This window comes from Pelmatolapia mariae, linkage group LG20, assembly GCF_036321145.2.
Source record: "Pelmatolapia mariae isolate MD_Pm_ZW linkage group LG20, Pm_UMD_F_2, whole genome shotgun sequence".
Lineage (NCBI taxonomy): Eukaryota > Metazoa > Chordata > Actinopteri > Cichliformes > Cichlidae > Pelmatolapia > Pelmatolapia mariae.
Window position 1 is genome coordinate 10225393 of NC_086244.1, and position 17560 is coordinate 10242952.

The 17560-nt window shown below is 38.4% G+C and overlaps 1 protein-coding gene across 1 annotated transcript; it reads left to right on the forward strand.

Moving 5' to 3' along the window:
• The first annotated feature begins 794 nt into the window (after positions 1-794).
• On the forward strand, positions 795-11182 carry tuba5 (tubulin alpha 5). Its single transcript, XM_063465506.1, has 5 exons — positions 795-1100; positions 2776-3001; positions 4679-4827; positions 7896-8576; positions 10792-11182. The coding sequence occupies exons 1-5, from the start codon at positions 1098-1100 to the stop codon at positions 11080-11082; spliced, it is 1350 nt and encodes a 449-aa protein (XP_063321576.1). The 5' UTR covers positions 795-1097; the 3' UTR covers positions 11083-11182.
• Positions 11183-17560: the final 6378 nt, after the last annotated feature.

Below are 17560 nucleotides of genomic sequence, written 5' to 3' on the forward strand. Positions count from 1 at the left end.
AATAATCTGATTCACTTCAAACTGTTCAGAAATGACCTTGAAAACTTTCCAGATTGATGTGTAGCAACAGTTCCTTTTTTCAGATCATTGCTTGTGTCTCTCTTCTTTGACATTGTGTTAACCCACACCTGAATGCTCCAGACCAGTAAACCACCAGCCTTCTGCTTTTATGGTGGTACTCGCACCTGCTGATGGTCAGTAAACCAAGTGTATTTGTTTATCAGCAGGTGGCTACTACTTACTGAAGGTTTACCAGGTTAAATTCAGCAGTATAACCAAAAAGATTTTTCCCTCTTAAATTGTTTTAAATGTTTGTTTTCAGGTCAAAAGGGGAAAATGATTTACAGACCTGTATCTTCTTTTCTCTAAACCAATCTTTAGACTACTCATATTTATCATCTGACCCTTTAGAGGGGCTAAGTAGTTAAATAGCTACTCCTTGACTCCAGAAAATGTAACAACCCAACAGTTTATGTAGCCAACACATGCATTATTATGCATGCATTATATTTTTGATCACTGTTTTCCTTCAGTAGAATTTGAAAGTACACTTTAATGTCTATTCCTTTTTTTCATTCTGCTAAACAAAGGAGCCAAAGAGCTGAAAACAAAAGAAAATTGTATAACTTTATAAAACGGAGAGTTGTTTGCAGTCAGGTTTTGCTCTACCAAGAGGGAAAATGTGAACAAATTTGTCAAAGATGACAAGTGTGTCTGATTTTCTGTCCAAATGTCGTTTCTTCTTATGCATACAAGTAACAACAAGCCAGAAAAGTGTCTAAAACAACATTTTGAGGCAGAACTGACTTAATGGGGGAGGAAAGCTTTCATCCCTCCCTCCCTACATCAGTCTTCTCCCTCCTCCCAAAGCCCTGAATCAGCCCCTTCAGACAGACCCAACTGAGAGGCGTCTGCACGTATAAAGAGCGGCAGGCGGCACGCGGGACAGAACCGAGCTGTGCTGGCGGAGACACGTTACTCGTCCCGGGACGCGGCAGAGGAATTACGCAGTCTGTGTCTGTCCAGAGCCTCACTGACAGACGCTAAACTTCAGATACTCCACAACAGAAGCTGCTTTTAAAATCGTCTGAATCAACATGGTAAGGGAATCTCTGGAAGTCTAGAAACTTTAATGTTTGGTTTTTAATACATAAAAATCACTTTTTCCTCAATGACCTCCGCTCTGCACACGCAGTCTGCACTGAATGCATTTGTTCTGTTGCTCACATTATTCTTTAATCAAATTCTTAAGGGCCTATACCCTGAAGAAAGTGCAAGTAGAAACACTTTGGTATATTTTTAATGTTTCTCGAAAAAAGGGACATTTTTTTCCCTTTTTAATTCAAACCTACATTGAGTGCTTGGACCTGGATGCGTCATAATTTTGGTCATGATCTTCCAGTTTTCTTTTATTCTTCCTATCAGGTGGTTTAATCTGCAGTTTGTAGCCTATTTACTGGTTCATATTTAAGATTTGCTGCGCATGTTTTAGCATTCATGTTCTCTATTGTCTCCCTATGACTTAAAAACTGTCACTCAACAGTGAAAAATCATCTAAGGGGATGTTCTGCCTCTGGGTAAAACGAGCTGAAATTTTCAACATGCTGAAACACGACTGGAAGATTTTGGAAGATGCACCAGTGAAGTGTTGAAATGAGTGTGGCCTGTTTTTCAGTATTGTTTACACCTAACAATAGACAGAGCAGGGGCACAAACATGAGACAAAAGAGAGTGTATTAGGAGATGTTTGTGCTCTGAGCTCTTAACTGCAGTGTGAAAGTAAAATTCTAAGCCAAATTATGAAATCTAATTACTTTAAATATTATTTGATTTTTAAATAAGTGGATTATTTTACATATTTTACTTTCAGCATAATGTAAAATTGAGCAATTTCATTTATTTTTATATACTTACATAGTATCTCTTTATTTTAGTATTTTAATGTTTTTCTTTTCTTACAGGTGTTTCTTTTTAGCTTAAGTTAGGATTTTACATCTTCAGTTTTTGTGTCTGAATTAGAGTAACTCGACTTCTTTTAGCATTTCATTATATTTTGAAGAATCAAGTTTAAGCAACTCATCAAATAATCATTGTCATATTTTGATTTATGGACACTTGAACTTTCTGCCTGCATTTTTATAAATCCTCCAAAATAAAGAAAAATAAACAAACAAAAATCACAACAAATGTGATTAAAGCATTTTTCTCCAAAGTAAAACTTTTTTCTTTTCTTTTTTTTTTAATTCAGTGATAATTAAATTTAAATACTGAGGACCTTTTCTGTTTGGCTCCTAGTTTAAATCTGTGGTTTCACAACAGTAAAGGAAACAAGTCTGTTATGTGAGAGATTTGAATGCATTTTCTTAGTATTTTGGGCTTTTTCATCAATGCATTTATTATTTTATAAACCTTTTCTTCCACTCGAGTAAAATTTAAGCAAAAATGTTTTTAAAAAGGTTTCCAGTAATTTTCCTTTGGCTCTGAACAAAATCTCTTTGGGTGTTGCCAGAAATTCCTCTGTGCAGAAAAACGCCCTAATTAAATTTCTCTGGTTAAAAAAAAACTTTCATTGTCTGCTACTGTGCTGAGCACCTTTATCTGAAATGAGTCTGACTTCAAATATGCATCCAGCATGGCAAAAAAGTGCAGTTTTATAGTTAACTTGTCTTCTAAAGATTCTTTTTTGTGAATCTGAATGATGTTTAAAGTTGGTGACTGTGCTGATTTATACTTTGTGTCTGTGATAAGCTTCCAACTTGATCTTCTTCTGTGCAGAGGGAGTGCATCTCTATCCATGTGGGCCAAGCAGGTGTCCAGATGGGAAATGCCTGCTGGGAGCTCTTCTGCCTGGAGCATGGTGTTGGGCCTGATGGCGTCTTCCTGGACTCTCCAGCTGAAGCAAACTCTCGAGAAGATCCTTTCAACACTTTCTTCAACACTGGGAGCTCTGGGCGTCACGTTCCACGAGCGATATACGTGGACCTGGAGCCCACTGTGGTTGGTGAGCAGCTTTGATTATGTGCTTTTTTTACCCTCCTTATTTTTTTTTATTAACATTTGGGGTCCAATTATCTTTGGTCATAAGTATCAAGTGTGACACATTTCAATCCACATGAGCCGTGTGCAGTTAAGACTGGTATCCAGGCAACAAGTGCAGTCGTGAGTCCTTCACCTTTTATTGAATGGATATTATGTAAACAGCTGGATGTGGAGTGCAATATTCAGTGGATTTCAGCAGGGAAAGAACATTTTCTTCCATTATGTCTCAACCTTTTTCCAGACTTTTATTGTTTCATTTTATATAACTGTTTACCAAGCCTTCACTGAACGGTCTTAAAATAAAATATTTCTTTCACAAATTTAGTTTCTCTAAGGTTCTGCAAAAAACCACATGACCTGTGGATAAATAATGAAAAATAACATAGTTAAGGAGCAGACCTTCACTACAGCAGCCCAAGCAGCAGCCTCTGGGGCTGAAAAATGAACATGTGTCAAAAACTGCAGCTCCTCTAATGGCCACTTGAGGTGAGTCAATCCACAGAGAACTTTATATCATTTAAGATAAGATAAGATAAGATAAGATGACCTTTATTAGTCCCACACATTAAAAGCGCATTTACAACCAAAAAAGAAAAGAAATAAACAGATTTTGCTTGTAGGGATCGTTTCTCCCTTCCTGCAGTCAGTACAGTGGTGGATGTGCCTGCCTGCTAGGTCTCAACTCATCTGTTGAGCCACTGAACTGGACCTCTTTGTTGTATTTGTGTTTTTGGTGATTGCTGGAGCAGTTTGATAGAATTATCTGGGAAATAATGTGACATGCTCTGTCGAAGAAGTTTGTGCTTCAGTTTTGATTGAGGAAATTCTAGTATTTTGTCTATTTTATTTATTTATGTGATTAAAAGTTTAAGCAAGCACCTTCATATGTGAAGTTAAAATATAATTTGATATTTTTGACCTGTCAGGTTATCTCTTGCTACATTTTGTCAACTTCATGGCTCCACGCTGTATCACACTTGAGTAAAGTCTACATTTTATCACCTGCATCCTCACTGCATTAGATTAGATCTTGACTGATAAAATATAGTAAAATGGTGGGATTACCACATTGATGTGTTAAAACATGAGGAGTGTGCAAACAAACGTCAGACAAAAAAAAGAGTGAGTTGTTTATTAAGATAAAACCCCCTAAAAAGCAGTTCAGATCTAAAATAAGAAAAAAGACCAAAAGTAAACAGTCCAAAATACAAACAAAACAATGAAAAGAAAACTTTGAGGAACACAGGATTATGTAGTTTGAACCAAAAGACAGGGCTATTTATACACATGCATTTATACACTGAGGGCTAATGAGGGGAGAAGAAACAGCTCGGTAACAAGGAACAGGTGAACTTAATCAAGGATAATGAAGCGGGGAGAGTAAACCAGGTGAACACTGAGATAAGACACCAGCACGCTAGGAAACAAGGGACCACACCCAAAGAATGCTAATCAACACACTTGAGCAAAAATGTGAAACTCAAATCTAATAATAAATCTATGGACCGAACACAGTGCTAAATAACAATTCAAAGTAAAAGAAAAAAAACCCTCAAAATTCAGGGGCTAAGAAGCAGGATCATGGCCTAGGCACTTAAAGGGGAGATGAGTCGGGTCTGAATGTGATCTTTCCTTCCAGATGAAGTGAGGGTCGGAAAGTACAGGGAGCTCTTCCACCCTGAGCAGCTGATCTCTGGAAAAGAAGATGCAGCCAACAACTACGCTCGAGGTCATTACACTGTCGGGAAAGAAATCATTGATGGAGTCATGGAGCGCATCCGTAAAATGGTTAGTAATAATGAAAGAGAAGCTCTGCTATTTTTTTTTATCAGTAGGGGTAATGGTGCTCTTATAATAGTTTTATTATTAAAACCTTTTTATTATTTGGACTGTTTATCTAAGTTTTCTTTTTTTTCTCTAGTTATTCATTTATTTATTTGAGGTTTAGTGACTGTAATTTGAAACGTTTTGGGGGTTTTGTGTTTATTTGTTTTTTTTATATATAGTTTATCCGTATTACTAGACTCACAGTTTAAAATAACCTTTGTTTATCTTGTGCTGTTGCCCCTTTCAGAAACAAACCATTTAAGCTCTTCTCGCTTTAAGGGGACTCCTCTCAAACAGCAGTTGTATTCCTATTGTTAGAGCAAATACATGACATGGAATAAGGAGAAGCATCATAATTCCCCTTTGAATCAATGATGTGACACTTAAAGGAATATCCTGCTTCCTTTCTAGGTTTGAATCAGATGAGAAGATGGTAACTCTAGTATACCAATGCTACTGGCGTCAGTTACCCCAGGTCCCCCTCCCTGCTCATCTTAACCTCACAGCATAGCTTGTTGTAGCTTGTGTTTAAGAAACTGTTGCACCAACTTTGGCACAACCCCATAAAACCTGTTTGCACCGGTATAAAATAATAATTAGCAGAATTTAGAAGAACTGGTTTTACTACAGTAATAAAACTTTCAGCCTTTAGGCTATAGCAAGCTAACAGGCTGGTGGGTTTTGATACATATTGAACAGACAGATATGTGAGTGATGCTAAATTAAGTTCCAGGAATGAGGCAAATGAGCACAATATGAAAAAAAGTCAGTTAATGTTTTATTTTAGACTGTTGTGTTTATTATTAATCATTTTCAGATTGGTACACTTTCTACCTGAAAGCAGCCAACGACAGACAACTTTAACATTTATTCATGGGTGTTTTTATGTTTAAGGCTTTTGCTTTATATTGTCAGCACTTTAGTGGTTCACTGTGGATGGTTCACCATTGCAAAGACGGCAACAGATTATCATATGTATGGGAAGAATAAGAACTTTAAAAGCTCTTTTCGATCTATGAAATCCAACATGCTAACTGTTTTCTTTTTAATAGTTTTTTTTCTTCCATGCTTATCACATTGTCCTTATCTGCAGATAGACTTTTCTGGCTTTTGTCAGTTATCGTTCTCCAACAGAGACAGGGGTCATTACACCCCCTGCCATCTGCATTAGACGTAGACAGACTCTTAGCTAACTCGATACATGATGAAGACTATAATCTGTGGTTGAAAGCCCTAAAAATATTCTACTCAAAGCTTCACCTCAGCCATCACCCAAACATGCCGAGCTTATTAACAAAAAAATGCTTATGTTTTCAAGCAGTTATGAGCTTGGTTTCAATAAACGTTTTCAATAAATATCTGGTTTGTTCAAAATCCAAATTTTTATGCAATAATTCATCTTAACACTGGCACTCTCCAAAAGTTGATTCTGTTCATCTGGACGTAGTGTTTTGTGGGAGAAACGTTTCGTCACTCATCCAAGTGACTTCTTCAGTCTCAGCTGACTGCAGGTTCCCCCAAATCTTATAAACAGTACATTTGCATAATGACTGAAACCAGCCCACTGAAGGAACAATGGGCTGGGAGGTCAGTTCCTTAATCTTAATTATGCAAAATTTCATGACCATTGATCAACAACCACTGACCAAAGCTCACTGATCAAAGCCCACTGATCAATGGCCATGAGTACCATTCACAGAGAGTTGGGGAATGGCTGCAATCACAGCGTTGTAAGATGACGAAAGATGTACCCTTAGGCCCCCTCCTCGATTCAGAGATGGTCTTTCCCTTTTCACATAAATGGCCTCCTTGACTTCCTGGACAGGGAGGAATGCTGGTTTGAGCGCGGAGTCATAGAGGCCATTGATCAGTGGGTTTTGATCAGTGAGCTTTGGTCAGTGGTTGTTGATCAATGGTCATGAAATTTTGCATAATTAAGATTAAGGAACTGACCTCCCAGCCCATTGTTCCTTCAGTGGGCTGGTTTCAGTCATTATGCAAATGTACTGTTTATAAGATTTGGGGGAACCTGCAGTCAGCTGAGACTGAAGAAGTCACTTGGATGAGTGACGAAACGTTTCTCCCACAAAACGCTACGTCCAGATGAACAGAATCAACTTTTGGAGATTTACTTACCTGGATGATTGAGCATGCATCAAGACTTAACACTGGCAGATTCCAAGAAATTTCAAAACTCAGGCATCAAAGTGAAATGCAATAAAAGAAAATATTGCAAGATAACCAGACCGGTCGCTTGCTTCAGTGCTCATTAACAGTATCTGAGCTACTTTTCCCACATGAACTACAACTAGAGGAGATTTGGGGGAACTTTCTCCTCTGCCTTTTAATCCCATTGTACAGAAACTGTCTACAGGCATTCATGAAATAGCCCTGAAAGAAGAGGAGCAAATGACTAAAGAACCATTTACACCTTCTTCTAGGCAATAAACACATTTTTTTTTTAAAGTTTAAAGTTGTTTTTGTTTAAAGTTTTTTAAAGTTGTTTAGATTCCACAAGTTTTTCTTATAGTGAAGCTGTTTGGCCCCGTATAAAATCAGCTAATGCATGCTGATTGGTCTGTTAAGGGAGATAAACTCCCACAATAGCAACTGTTTCCAAATGATAGCTAGAAGTTAGAAATTTATTTTAACTTCAACAGAAACTGGCATGTGCGTGTAGGAAGCAGTTGGTTTTGGTGGTTGATAGTGATTTCCATCAGGAGGCCTTGGCTGCTGTTTCTTCTGCTTGTGCTGCTATAATCAAAACTGCAGATGCTGCAAAGTGGCTTGTGGTGTCCTCAAGACTGATACACGCGTGGTTTGGTACAACTGAAACCTGTAAGAAATGGAAAAATGGAACCAGTTGTTAAAAAAAAAAAAAAAAAAAAAAAAAAATTTATGAAATGATGAAAATTCAATTTAGTTTTATTTATATAGCACCAGTTCACAACGACACCTGACCTGTTTGATAAACTGTATGAAATTTGGCTTTAGCTGCTTTAATACTGAAAACTCTTGTGTCTCGTCAGACCGACCAGTGCACCGGCCTGCAGGGTTTCCTCGTCTTTCACAGCTTTGGAGGTGGTACCGGCTCTGGCTTCACCTCTCTGCTAATGGAGCGTCTTTCGCTCGATTACGGCAAGAAATCCAAGTTGGAGTTTGCAATCTACCCAGCTCCTCAAGTGTCCACAGCAGTGGTGGAGCCCTACAATGCCATCCTGACCACCCACACCACCCTGGAGCACTCCGACTGTGCCTTCATGGTTGATAATGAGGCCATCTACGACATCTGTCATCGTAATATAGACATTGAGAGTCCTGGTTACATCAACCTCAACAGACTGATTGGTCAGATTGTCTCCTCAATCACAGCCTCCCTTCGTTTTGATGGCGCCCTCAATGTGGATCTGATGGAGTTCCAGACCAACCTGGTCCCATTTCCTCGTATTCACTTCCCTCTGGTTACCTACTCACCAATCATCTCTGCTGAGAAGGCGTACCACGAGCAGCTGACTGTGTCTGAGATTACCAGTGCTTGCTTTGAACCGACCAACCAGATGGTCAAGTGTGATCCTCGTAACGGCAAGTACATGGCGTGCTGCATGCTGTACCGAGGCGATGTCATCCCAAAGGATGTGAACGCTGCCATTGCAAATATCAAGACCCGGCGCTCCATTCAGTTTGTCGATTGGTGCCCCACTGGCTTCAAGGTTAGTAGCCATCAAAGACATTATAAAAGATGGATGTTATGAAGTTCTGTTTTGAAACCTCAAGCTGAACAATGTCACATTAACATCTTGGTGTTTGAAAACAGGAAATGGTGAGCAAGGGGTTGATCTTAATTAGAAATTGACCGGCCAGTGAAAATACCCTGAAGAGTCCTCAATTCTGACCTCAATGATGTTCATAATTTACAAAATGGACATCATATTTTATTTAATGTGACCAGAAATCAGTAATTGAACACATAAAGTCATCAGAAAAAGCTAAGATGGCCATGTGGACATTAACCTTAGTTTTAGAGCTTTTTCATACAGAGTAATCCAAACTGCACAGCAACATGTTAACAACTAACGTAGCATTGTGGATGGATCATCTCAGAGGTTCTCTTGACTGAGGTTTTCGGTGTCTTCTACCTTCCATTCCATCCTGTGGATCAGCATGATGAAAAGAAACACAACTTATAATGATTTCTATTGTGAGCTCCAATAGGTTGTCTATATGGACAAGCTGTGATCAGCTGACCTGTTCTGCTACTCTGAGGTTTACTGCTCTTTGTGGATTTACACAGCTGAATTCAACAAGATGTAAGCGGATGTTTCACAGGCTATCATTACATACTGTCTTGACAGTATACTGTTTATATTGTCTGTATACTAGGCAGGATAAACAGTATGCTGTCTAGTATACAGACAGTATACTTTTTATGCTGTATTTATACTAGACGGTAAACAGTTGATATTAAAGTGCAATTCAGTGAATGAATCTAAGCATCATCAGCTTAAATCCAAATTCATCTCTACTATACTTAATGTTTCCTAACTCTGTTCATGAACACCACAGTCATTATACACCAGTCCATCACACTGGTTTACTGTGAGTTCATTACAGTGAGGCAAGCAAACCTGTTTATTCTGCATTAAATTGCTGAGTGTTTTAATGCAACCTTTAACACAGTTAGTCTACCTTAGTTTGTTTTGCAGGGCGTTCCACATGAAAAAAAAACACAACTTCACATAGTGTATAGATCCACTCTGTACATGATGTGACGTTATCCAGTGAGGACTTGCATGTAAGCTTTAGCTTTCCAGTTTATCAAATACCACTGAACAGTTCTTACCTATAAATGAAGTTAGGTACAGCTGCTTAAAATGGCTATGGCGCTATAAATTATGTACCTTTCATCTTTTTGTATGCAATAACCCCCAGTGATCGATAGACCATTAGGACTGCCTTTCATTGTTACTGCTCAAACAGGTCTGATGTTTAAAGGCTAGATGTGAAATAATAACTCCCCTCAAATGTCTTAAACCAAAAATGAGAAGCCTGTTTTGAAAATGTAAAGAGTAGAAAGTACAGCTATTGGTCTTAAAATGTACGGAGAAAAAGTACAAAGTTGTGTGAAAAATAAATACTCAAGTAAAAAACAAACTGAAAATTGTACTTAAGCACAGTAATGAAGTATTTGTACTATGGTACCTACCACCTCTGCAAACTGCTCAGAGCTACTTCCCACTACTGCCTTATTCACCATAGCAAGTGGCATAATCTGGCAGATTTTTATGTTTGGTTCCCTTCAACTAACAGGATTTTTGTCTCCTCCCAGAATTTAACTGTTAGGCAAATGTGTAAACCACTCGACTAAACCTCATAAATCCACTTTCCATGGCTGCCTGGATGTTAATCTTTAACACCCGAAAGAACAGGGTAGAGAATTTTGACTGTTTTAACCCTAAGTGGTTCCTCAGTGTCTGCGAAGGAGCATTTAAACCTAGAAATGGCTAATGATGTCAGATGTAATCAGTAGTCACACAGGCCGGGAAATCAGTCACTGACCCCATGAAATCAGGCATCACTAGAGAACATGTGTAGCAAGTAAAATACGTCTTTTTACATTACAGGTGAACATTCTCCATTTCTGGTTTGCATCTCACTTTTTCAGTTTTCACTACCGTTTGATGATTAGTTGGTGACTGTTTGCAGACAAGTCGGTATCTTTCATGCCAAAAATGGCTGACTGCCGAAATCTGAGATCAACCAAAGCAATCATAACTGCAACTTCCTGCAGCCATTTGCCAGCCGGTCAGGGAAAACATATTTAGTAGTTGCTAGGTTGCCAACACGTCTCTAGGCCTGTGTAACTGAGGTCTAACAAGTACACCTTAAGATACGTCATGTTTCTGACTTTTAACTTTGTCTTTACAGGTCGGCATTAATTACCAGCCTCCAACTGCAGTTCCTGGTGGAGACCTGGCCAAGGTCCAGAGGGCTGTATGCATGCTGAGCAACACCACTGCTATTGCAGAAGCCTGGTCTCGTCTTGACCACAAATTTGACCTGATGTACGCTAAGCGTGCATTCGTCCACTGGTACGTGGGTGAGGGCATGGAGGAGGGAGAGTTTGCAGAGGCCAGAGAGGACCTGGCTTGTTTGGAGAAAGATTACGAGGAGTTGGGCCGAATGAACCCCGACTCTGAAAACGACGAAGAATACTGAAATTTGTAAGGCCTAAATCTGTGACAGCAAAGCTGTTATTTACTCCCAAATAACCAAAGCGATGCATTTCTCACTGCCTTTTTTGTAATGCCATTTTTATGTGAGCTAAGTTTTATTTGAATTGTGCTCTGAATAAATTTTGTCTTTGCATCTTCTGTGTGAAACTTGTCAGACTCAGTGGTCTAAGATGGTGCCAGGTAACCACATGTGACCCCTTTACAAATCAGGCCAAGGGGTCTTTGATGCAAGCCTTTCCACCCCCCTCCTGCTCATATTTCCTGTCTGCTTCTACAATTCACGCAAGCCACTGGTGTCAAACGTTACCCATGACTAATAAGAAGAGCCTATTAATCAAATAACAGGTTCCTTTTTCACTAATTTTCGTCTATGTTATCCTAGCTGCCTTTAGGTGGGAATTGTATTACACACAGGACAACCACACTCAAATTTAAAATCACCAATTCACCTGACGTGCAAGTCTTTAGACTGTTGGAGGAAGCAGGAGTACCGAGAGGAAACCCACGCAGGCACAGATAGAACATGCATACGCAAACAAACTCAGCCGTCCCCAGGTTTGAACCCAGAACCTTCTTGCTTTGAAGCACCTTTGCTAACCGCTTCACCACCCACTAAAAATAACAGCTTCCTCTCGTTTGGCTGCATGTCCTCCTGAGATGTGTCGTTTGACTGTGAATAGCAGCCAATCAAACACCATGCAGAGCAACATGCAGCAAAATGGTCAACAGACAAAGTGTTGTGGTGCTCCAGAAACTGTACAGCATACAAAAATATGACTGAAGATCACTGGGACATGTCACCCTCATCTCCAGTATGTCTTGCTTGAGTTTTCACCAAGTGTTATGCTCAATTCTATCAACATATTTTTATTTTTATCTTCTAGAATAGCTTTGTATTGTTCACAGACCAAAATAATCCTTATTTAAAACTTTTTGGCTCCCTGCTGTATCCCTTAAAAGCAACTACTTTCTGGTGTTTTCATTACATCATTAAGTGCTCTGGGGCATCTGTTGTAATTTGGTGCTATATAAGTAAAATTGAATTTAATTGATATGCTGATCCTTGTTAAATAGAAGCTTTGAAGGAAAGATGCGTGCTTACATGACCATATTAGAACTATTGCCTCTCAGGGATATCATGGAGAGCCAAAAACAGAAACTTTTTTTTTTTACAAAATAGTGTTTAGAGCAGTGTGAAGCTTGAATACAGTTATTTATACAATGACATCATTATTCCAAACTTCAGCCGTGTTAATATAGGCATTCACCATTGTAACAGGATAACAGAAAATGAGAAACTGTATAATAATTCCCATTGAAAATAAATACATAGGTGGCCCATGCAGTGATGCCATGAGTTGCTCCACAGGTGTTGACGACTAAATTCTTGTCTACATTTCTGTTAAAACACTCTCACAGTGATCTAGTCATAATGGGACAAAGGCGGGAGGTGGAACCGCTTTAAATTGATAAAGTGCTAGAATCTTGGACAATTTTCAGATTGTTAAACACTGGAATGGATAATCTGATTTCTTAGTTAAAGTTTCTATGGGCAGAAACAAGATTTCAGAACAGGAAGTAAAACAAAGACAAGACAGTAAAGTCAGATGTATCAGGGAAGTTTCTTCTTTCAGCTGCTAAACTGATCTGCAACAGTATCATCCTCCGTCACACCTCTGCTTGTTCTCCTTCACTACATCCGTGAATCTTCTCTACAGTCTTCCTGCCTGGTGGCTTCATATTCATAAATCCACTATCCCTCCTCTGCACATGTTCAAGCCTTGCTTCCCAAACTTTGTCTCCAAACTGCTCGGCCTGAGCTTTCCCTCTGATGTACTCCTTTTTGATCCTGTCCCAATTTTCCCATAGACTTCCATAGGACCGGAAGGCTTTTTGCAGCCAAAGATATCACCTCCTGGTGGACATTTAAAAGAATGCAATGAATGCAATTCCACACTTCATACCCAGTACCTGTAACTTAGCTTTGTTACAAATTAAAAATGAATTTCTTTTGCTTTGGACCCAAACCAGTCTCTGCTTTGACAGGTCCTGGGTCCTTTTGGACCTCATCTGGAGTCTTTATTGGTCTGGTTCCTGTGAAAATGTGTCAGGTTTGTTACGGAGGAGGCAACAATATTCTATGAGGTTTCTCTTAAGATATGTTTCTCCACTCTTTGCTTATTACAATTATCTCTGAATAATCATGTAAACACTGCTGTAAGCCGATTTAGTAATTAAATGGCATTTTCTGGGTTGGAACGGGTTACCGTGAGCACAGGCTGGACCTGCAGCTCCCCTCCAGATTCACTGTATCAGGTGATGTTGGTAAGTAGGCCACGGCAGCTGTACTTCTAAGGAATCAACTGAAATAGGATGTAATCGGGTGCAGAGGTGTTTCCTCAGTTATTTTGTTTCAGATCCTTTTAAGTTTGAGATTCACAGTTATTTTGATTTTTATTAGCTTTACGTTTTCTTTACATAACCACACTGCACTAATCAGGAAAAAGGGAAATAAAAAGATGCCACTACATCTTTTGTATTCACTGCTCAGCCATTCCTCACGAGCACGTTTTAAGTTATTTTAAGTGAATTTCATACATGCAATTTCAATTTAGCATTAATCTAACATCTAACCCCCCTAAGTGGCTTACCGGTGGCCTGGTTCATGTTAATAAGTGTTTGTTTTTTATGTTAATCAAATATACTCTATTTTCACATAAATAGGGTTAACAGGCAACTATAGCCTGGATATGTCTACACTGGTCTCAGTGTTGTTGCTTGTTTTGTTTCCATGTGCAAACTGTTTTTTAATCTCCATTCAGATGTGCTCAGTAAAAATAGCACTATTTCTCTTTGTTTCATCTTATTTCTTCTTAAAACTTCTATCCACAGAAATCGATATCCTGCAAGCTCCCTTTTTTGACTTGTTGTTAAACTCAAATGCCTAGAGCAGACATGTCCAAAGTCCGGTGCCTACCTTAAATGCATTATTTATGGCCCGCCACCACAAACAGAATTAATAAAGTGCAATTTCTTTGTTTACCTCGTGTTGTCAGCACCATGAGATGCCACCAATCGGTGTATAACACTTTTATACACTCACACAACACACACAATAGTACGTATCGATTAAAATTAACCTGAGACGCTGATATTCAGCAGCTTCACTGAAGTTTCATGTATTTCAGACAGCTTAACCTTTGTGTTATTTTACTGTCCATGTGTGAATCAAAAGTAGTTTTATTTTGTCACCATTATTCTTGTGTTAATGAAAATGCCTGTTTTTTTAAACCATAATGTTTACACCTCAAAAAGAAAAAAAAAAGATTGAGAAAGATTATTGGCCCCTGGGTGATTTCCCATTAATAAATATGGCACTATTGGACAAAAGGTTTGGACACTCCTGGCCTAAAGTATGAAAACCACCAGTTTCCTCTATTAAAACAGCAGTTTCATCTTCTTAGGAAGTGTTAGGGTTAAGTGTAAGGTAGCAGCTGTTAGCCGGTTTATTACAGCAGCTGCCTCTGATTAGTACACACAGTGCTGTGCAAATGCACTCTTGGATGTTTAGATTCTTATCTGACAAACAGTACAGTAAGTGAGGTGGGCAAAATTAAAGCTGCCATTACTTCAATGCACACAGCCAGATCCAGGATGAATAATCAGTAAACTGAAAGACAAAGAGCCACAGATGGCACCGGTCCCCACAGAGCAGTGATCCCAACATCATGGAGTCAGTTTGGGATTATGAGACAGCCTAAATCCACAGAAAAACTGGGGCAAGTTTTACTATTGTTTGGTAACACAAAATATTAATTGCATTTAATTATTTATTTAACTGTTTACTCCACTTTGTGTGGAAGTTAACTGATAATAACTACTATTCATGGCAAAGAAAGATAGAAAGAAAGAAGCAGATGTTTTTTGAGATACATCCAATCAAACTGCGCTCAGTGTCTATTTAAACAACGAGACCCGGCAGCCGTTAAAAGTGTCACCTGCACGTATCCCTCCGCGCAAGCATAAACATAAGTCACTCAGTAAAGAAGAAAGCCGTTTAACGCACAACTTCATTACATTGTGTTTTTATTATATTTGGAAGCATGAAATTCGTTTGATATTACCAGCAATTCGCTGCCATCTGTTGCAGGCTGACGCTGAAGTGGAAAAAGTAAAGAGTCGTTTCACTTTTTGGCGTCAGCTAAGATTTTGAGCCTGTGGAGCAGATGCATGGTGGCTGCCAGCTAGAGGCATCAAAAGTCATTTAAATTAATCTCAGTTGGGTCAGACAAGACCATGACATAATAATGTCCATTTTAAACAGATATAAGTTGCAAACAAAAAGGACATTGTGAAATATTAACCTTAAAAGCTTATACTTAAACTGCCTCTGGAGAAATCCACAGAAATCAGATGATGTTATTTCTTGTGAACACTGAGAGTTTGACTCAGTAGTGGCAAAAACACAAGCTTTTCAGAATTTGGGAGTCCAATTAAAACATATATTTGTCTTGTTTAATGAGCAATCCATGTACAAAACAAATGACGTGCAGCCTGAGATGTCTCAGCTGTATTGAGAAATATTTTTAACCTTAACTTTTGGCTGACCGGGATAGATTATCTATTTATTTCATGTTTTAGTGCCAAATATCTTACCCCATCATGGAACAAAACGTCCTCTGAGTTATTCATTTACAAAGCCCTACTCTTGATTACAACAGTGTTTTTACACCTTTATGATTTAAACAGTCTGCTTCACCTGTTTTCACCTGCATAATACTGATATTGCACAAGGAATAGAAAACACTTTATTTACCTAAATATTGATTTCACTGCCAAATTGGTGCCTTTGTTTGTGGTCCCCGGGCCACGTGTTGGCCATTCCGGCAGTAGGCCATTATGCCATGATGTGGGCGGGGTCCAGTCCTCCAAAGTTTCTTTTGTCCTGTGTTCAACTGGCTGCCCCTCCCTCAACCTGGTTCTGTATTTATAAATAAAACTAAACTATGTAGAATTAGGCGAGTAAAAATGTGTGTTCGCATCTATAAAGTAAAAGTGTAGATATCAAAATGTGGCAAGCTTAAAGCTTCACATGACAATAAACTTTCATTATACTGAATAAGCTATGAAAATGATTTGAATTTGCATTTGAAATTGTGTAACATGTTTTAATTAAAAGGCAAAAGGTAATGCAGTTTTTTTCTGAAATTTGATTCTGAAATTTCTTTTTACATAATTAGTGAGAAAACATTCAAAAGAGGAATTAAAGATATTCAAATGCCACAATGACAAAGGAACATGTTTTTATTGATGGTTAGGAGTTGAATCATTGTCTGTGTAGTTCTCAGTCATCCAGGTCATGGTAGTCTAAGAAGACTGGAAAGAAGGTGACTGGGCTTCTTTCCAAGCTCCTTAAATGAGTTAAATCATTAGTTTTTACTCATTCTATGAATGCATGTATGTCATTTTATTTGATGATTATATTGTAATTTGATCTGCAAGTAATTAAATAATTAATAAGACAGTACCTCTGGTTTTTAGTGCAGTACAAACACGTCAAGTGTGAAGTAAGTAAGTAAGCCTAAAACACATCACACTTACAAAATACTGAAGTTAGTTACTTCCTTATTCTAGAAATGAATTAAACCTTTTCATATTACCTACACTGTGAATCCCCATCTAGTTATATAATCGTTACTATTTAATTAATTATCTTTTTCATAAGGTGGCATACACTTCATATCTACATAGTTCTCCCGTATTAGCTTCTCTTCACTGGCTTTTTGTAAAATTTTGAATTTAATTTAAAATCCTTCACATTAAATATAAAGTCTGAAATATTATTACCAGATTATTCCAACAGAGCTCCAATTTTGGGTTCAGGAGACAGACAGCCTGTCTACTTTAAAGAATAAGCTTAAAACATTTCTTTCTGATGAACCTTATAGTTTGGTCTAGCTCAGGTGATCCTCGATGATCCCTTTCTTATGGTGCTATAAGTAATATATAGTTGTTTTTTTTTCCTGCTTTCTGTTAGTGTTGACAGGGCCAGCAGCTTAAAGAATTTGCTGATGCTGTTGCATTGATATGCACCTTTATGTATGTGAAATTTAACATGAGTCCTTATCTGTTGTTTGTGAGTGGCAAGAATTGTAGGATGGGTGTGAACTTTATTGATTTTTTTTTTTTAATTATTGCAGCATGCTCTGTGATCCTCTTTTCTGTCTTCTCTTTACCCTCATACCACAAACAGTCATGGCAGATGTTGCCCTTGGCTAAGGCCAGTCTTCTGGGGATCTTTTTCTGTTAAAAAGAGAGTTTTTCCTCCCCACAGTTGCCAAGTGCTTGCTCTTAGGGGATACTTTGATTGTTGGGGTTGTATTTCTGATATTGTAGGGTCTTATCTTACGCTAAAAAAAAAGAGAGTGTGGTGTTGTGAAAACGAAATTTCCAAGTGGCCT

Bases quoted from the DNA above. Each gene is read 5' to 3' on its own strand.
- tuba5 (XM_063465506.1), top strand. The intron at 4,828-7,895 runs GTTAGTAATAAT...GTGTCTCGTCAG, and splicing joins TGGAGCGCATCCGTAAAATG to ACCGACCAGTGCACCGGCCT. The intron at 8,577-10,791 runs GTTAGTAGCCAT...TTGTCTTTACAG, and splicing joins GGTGCCCCACTGGCTTCAAG to GTCGGCATTAATTACCAGCC.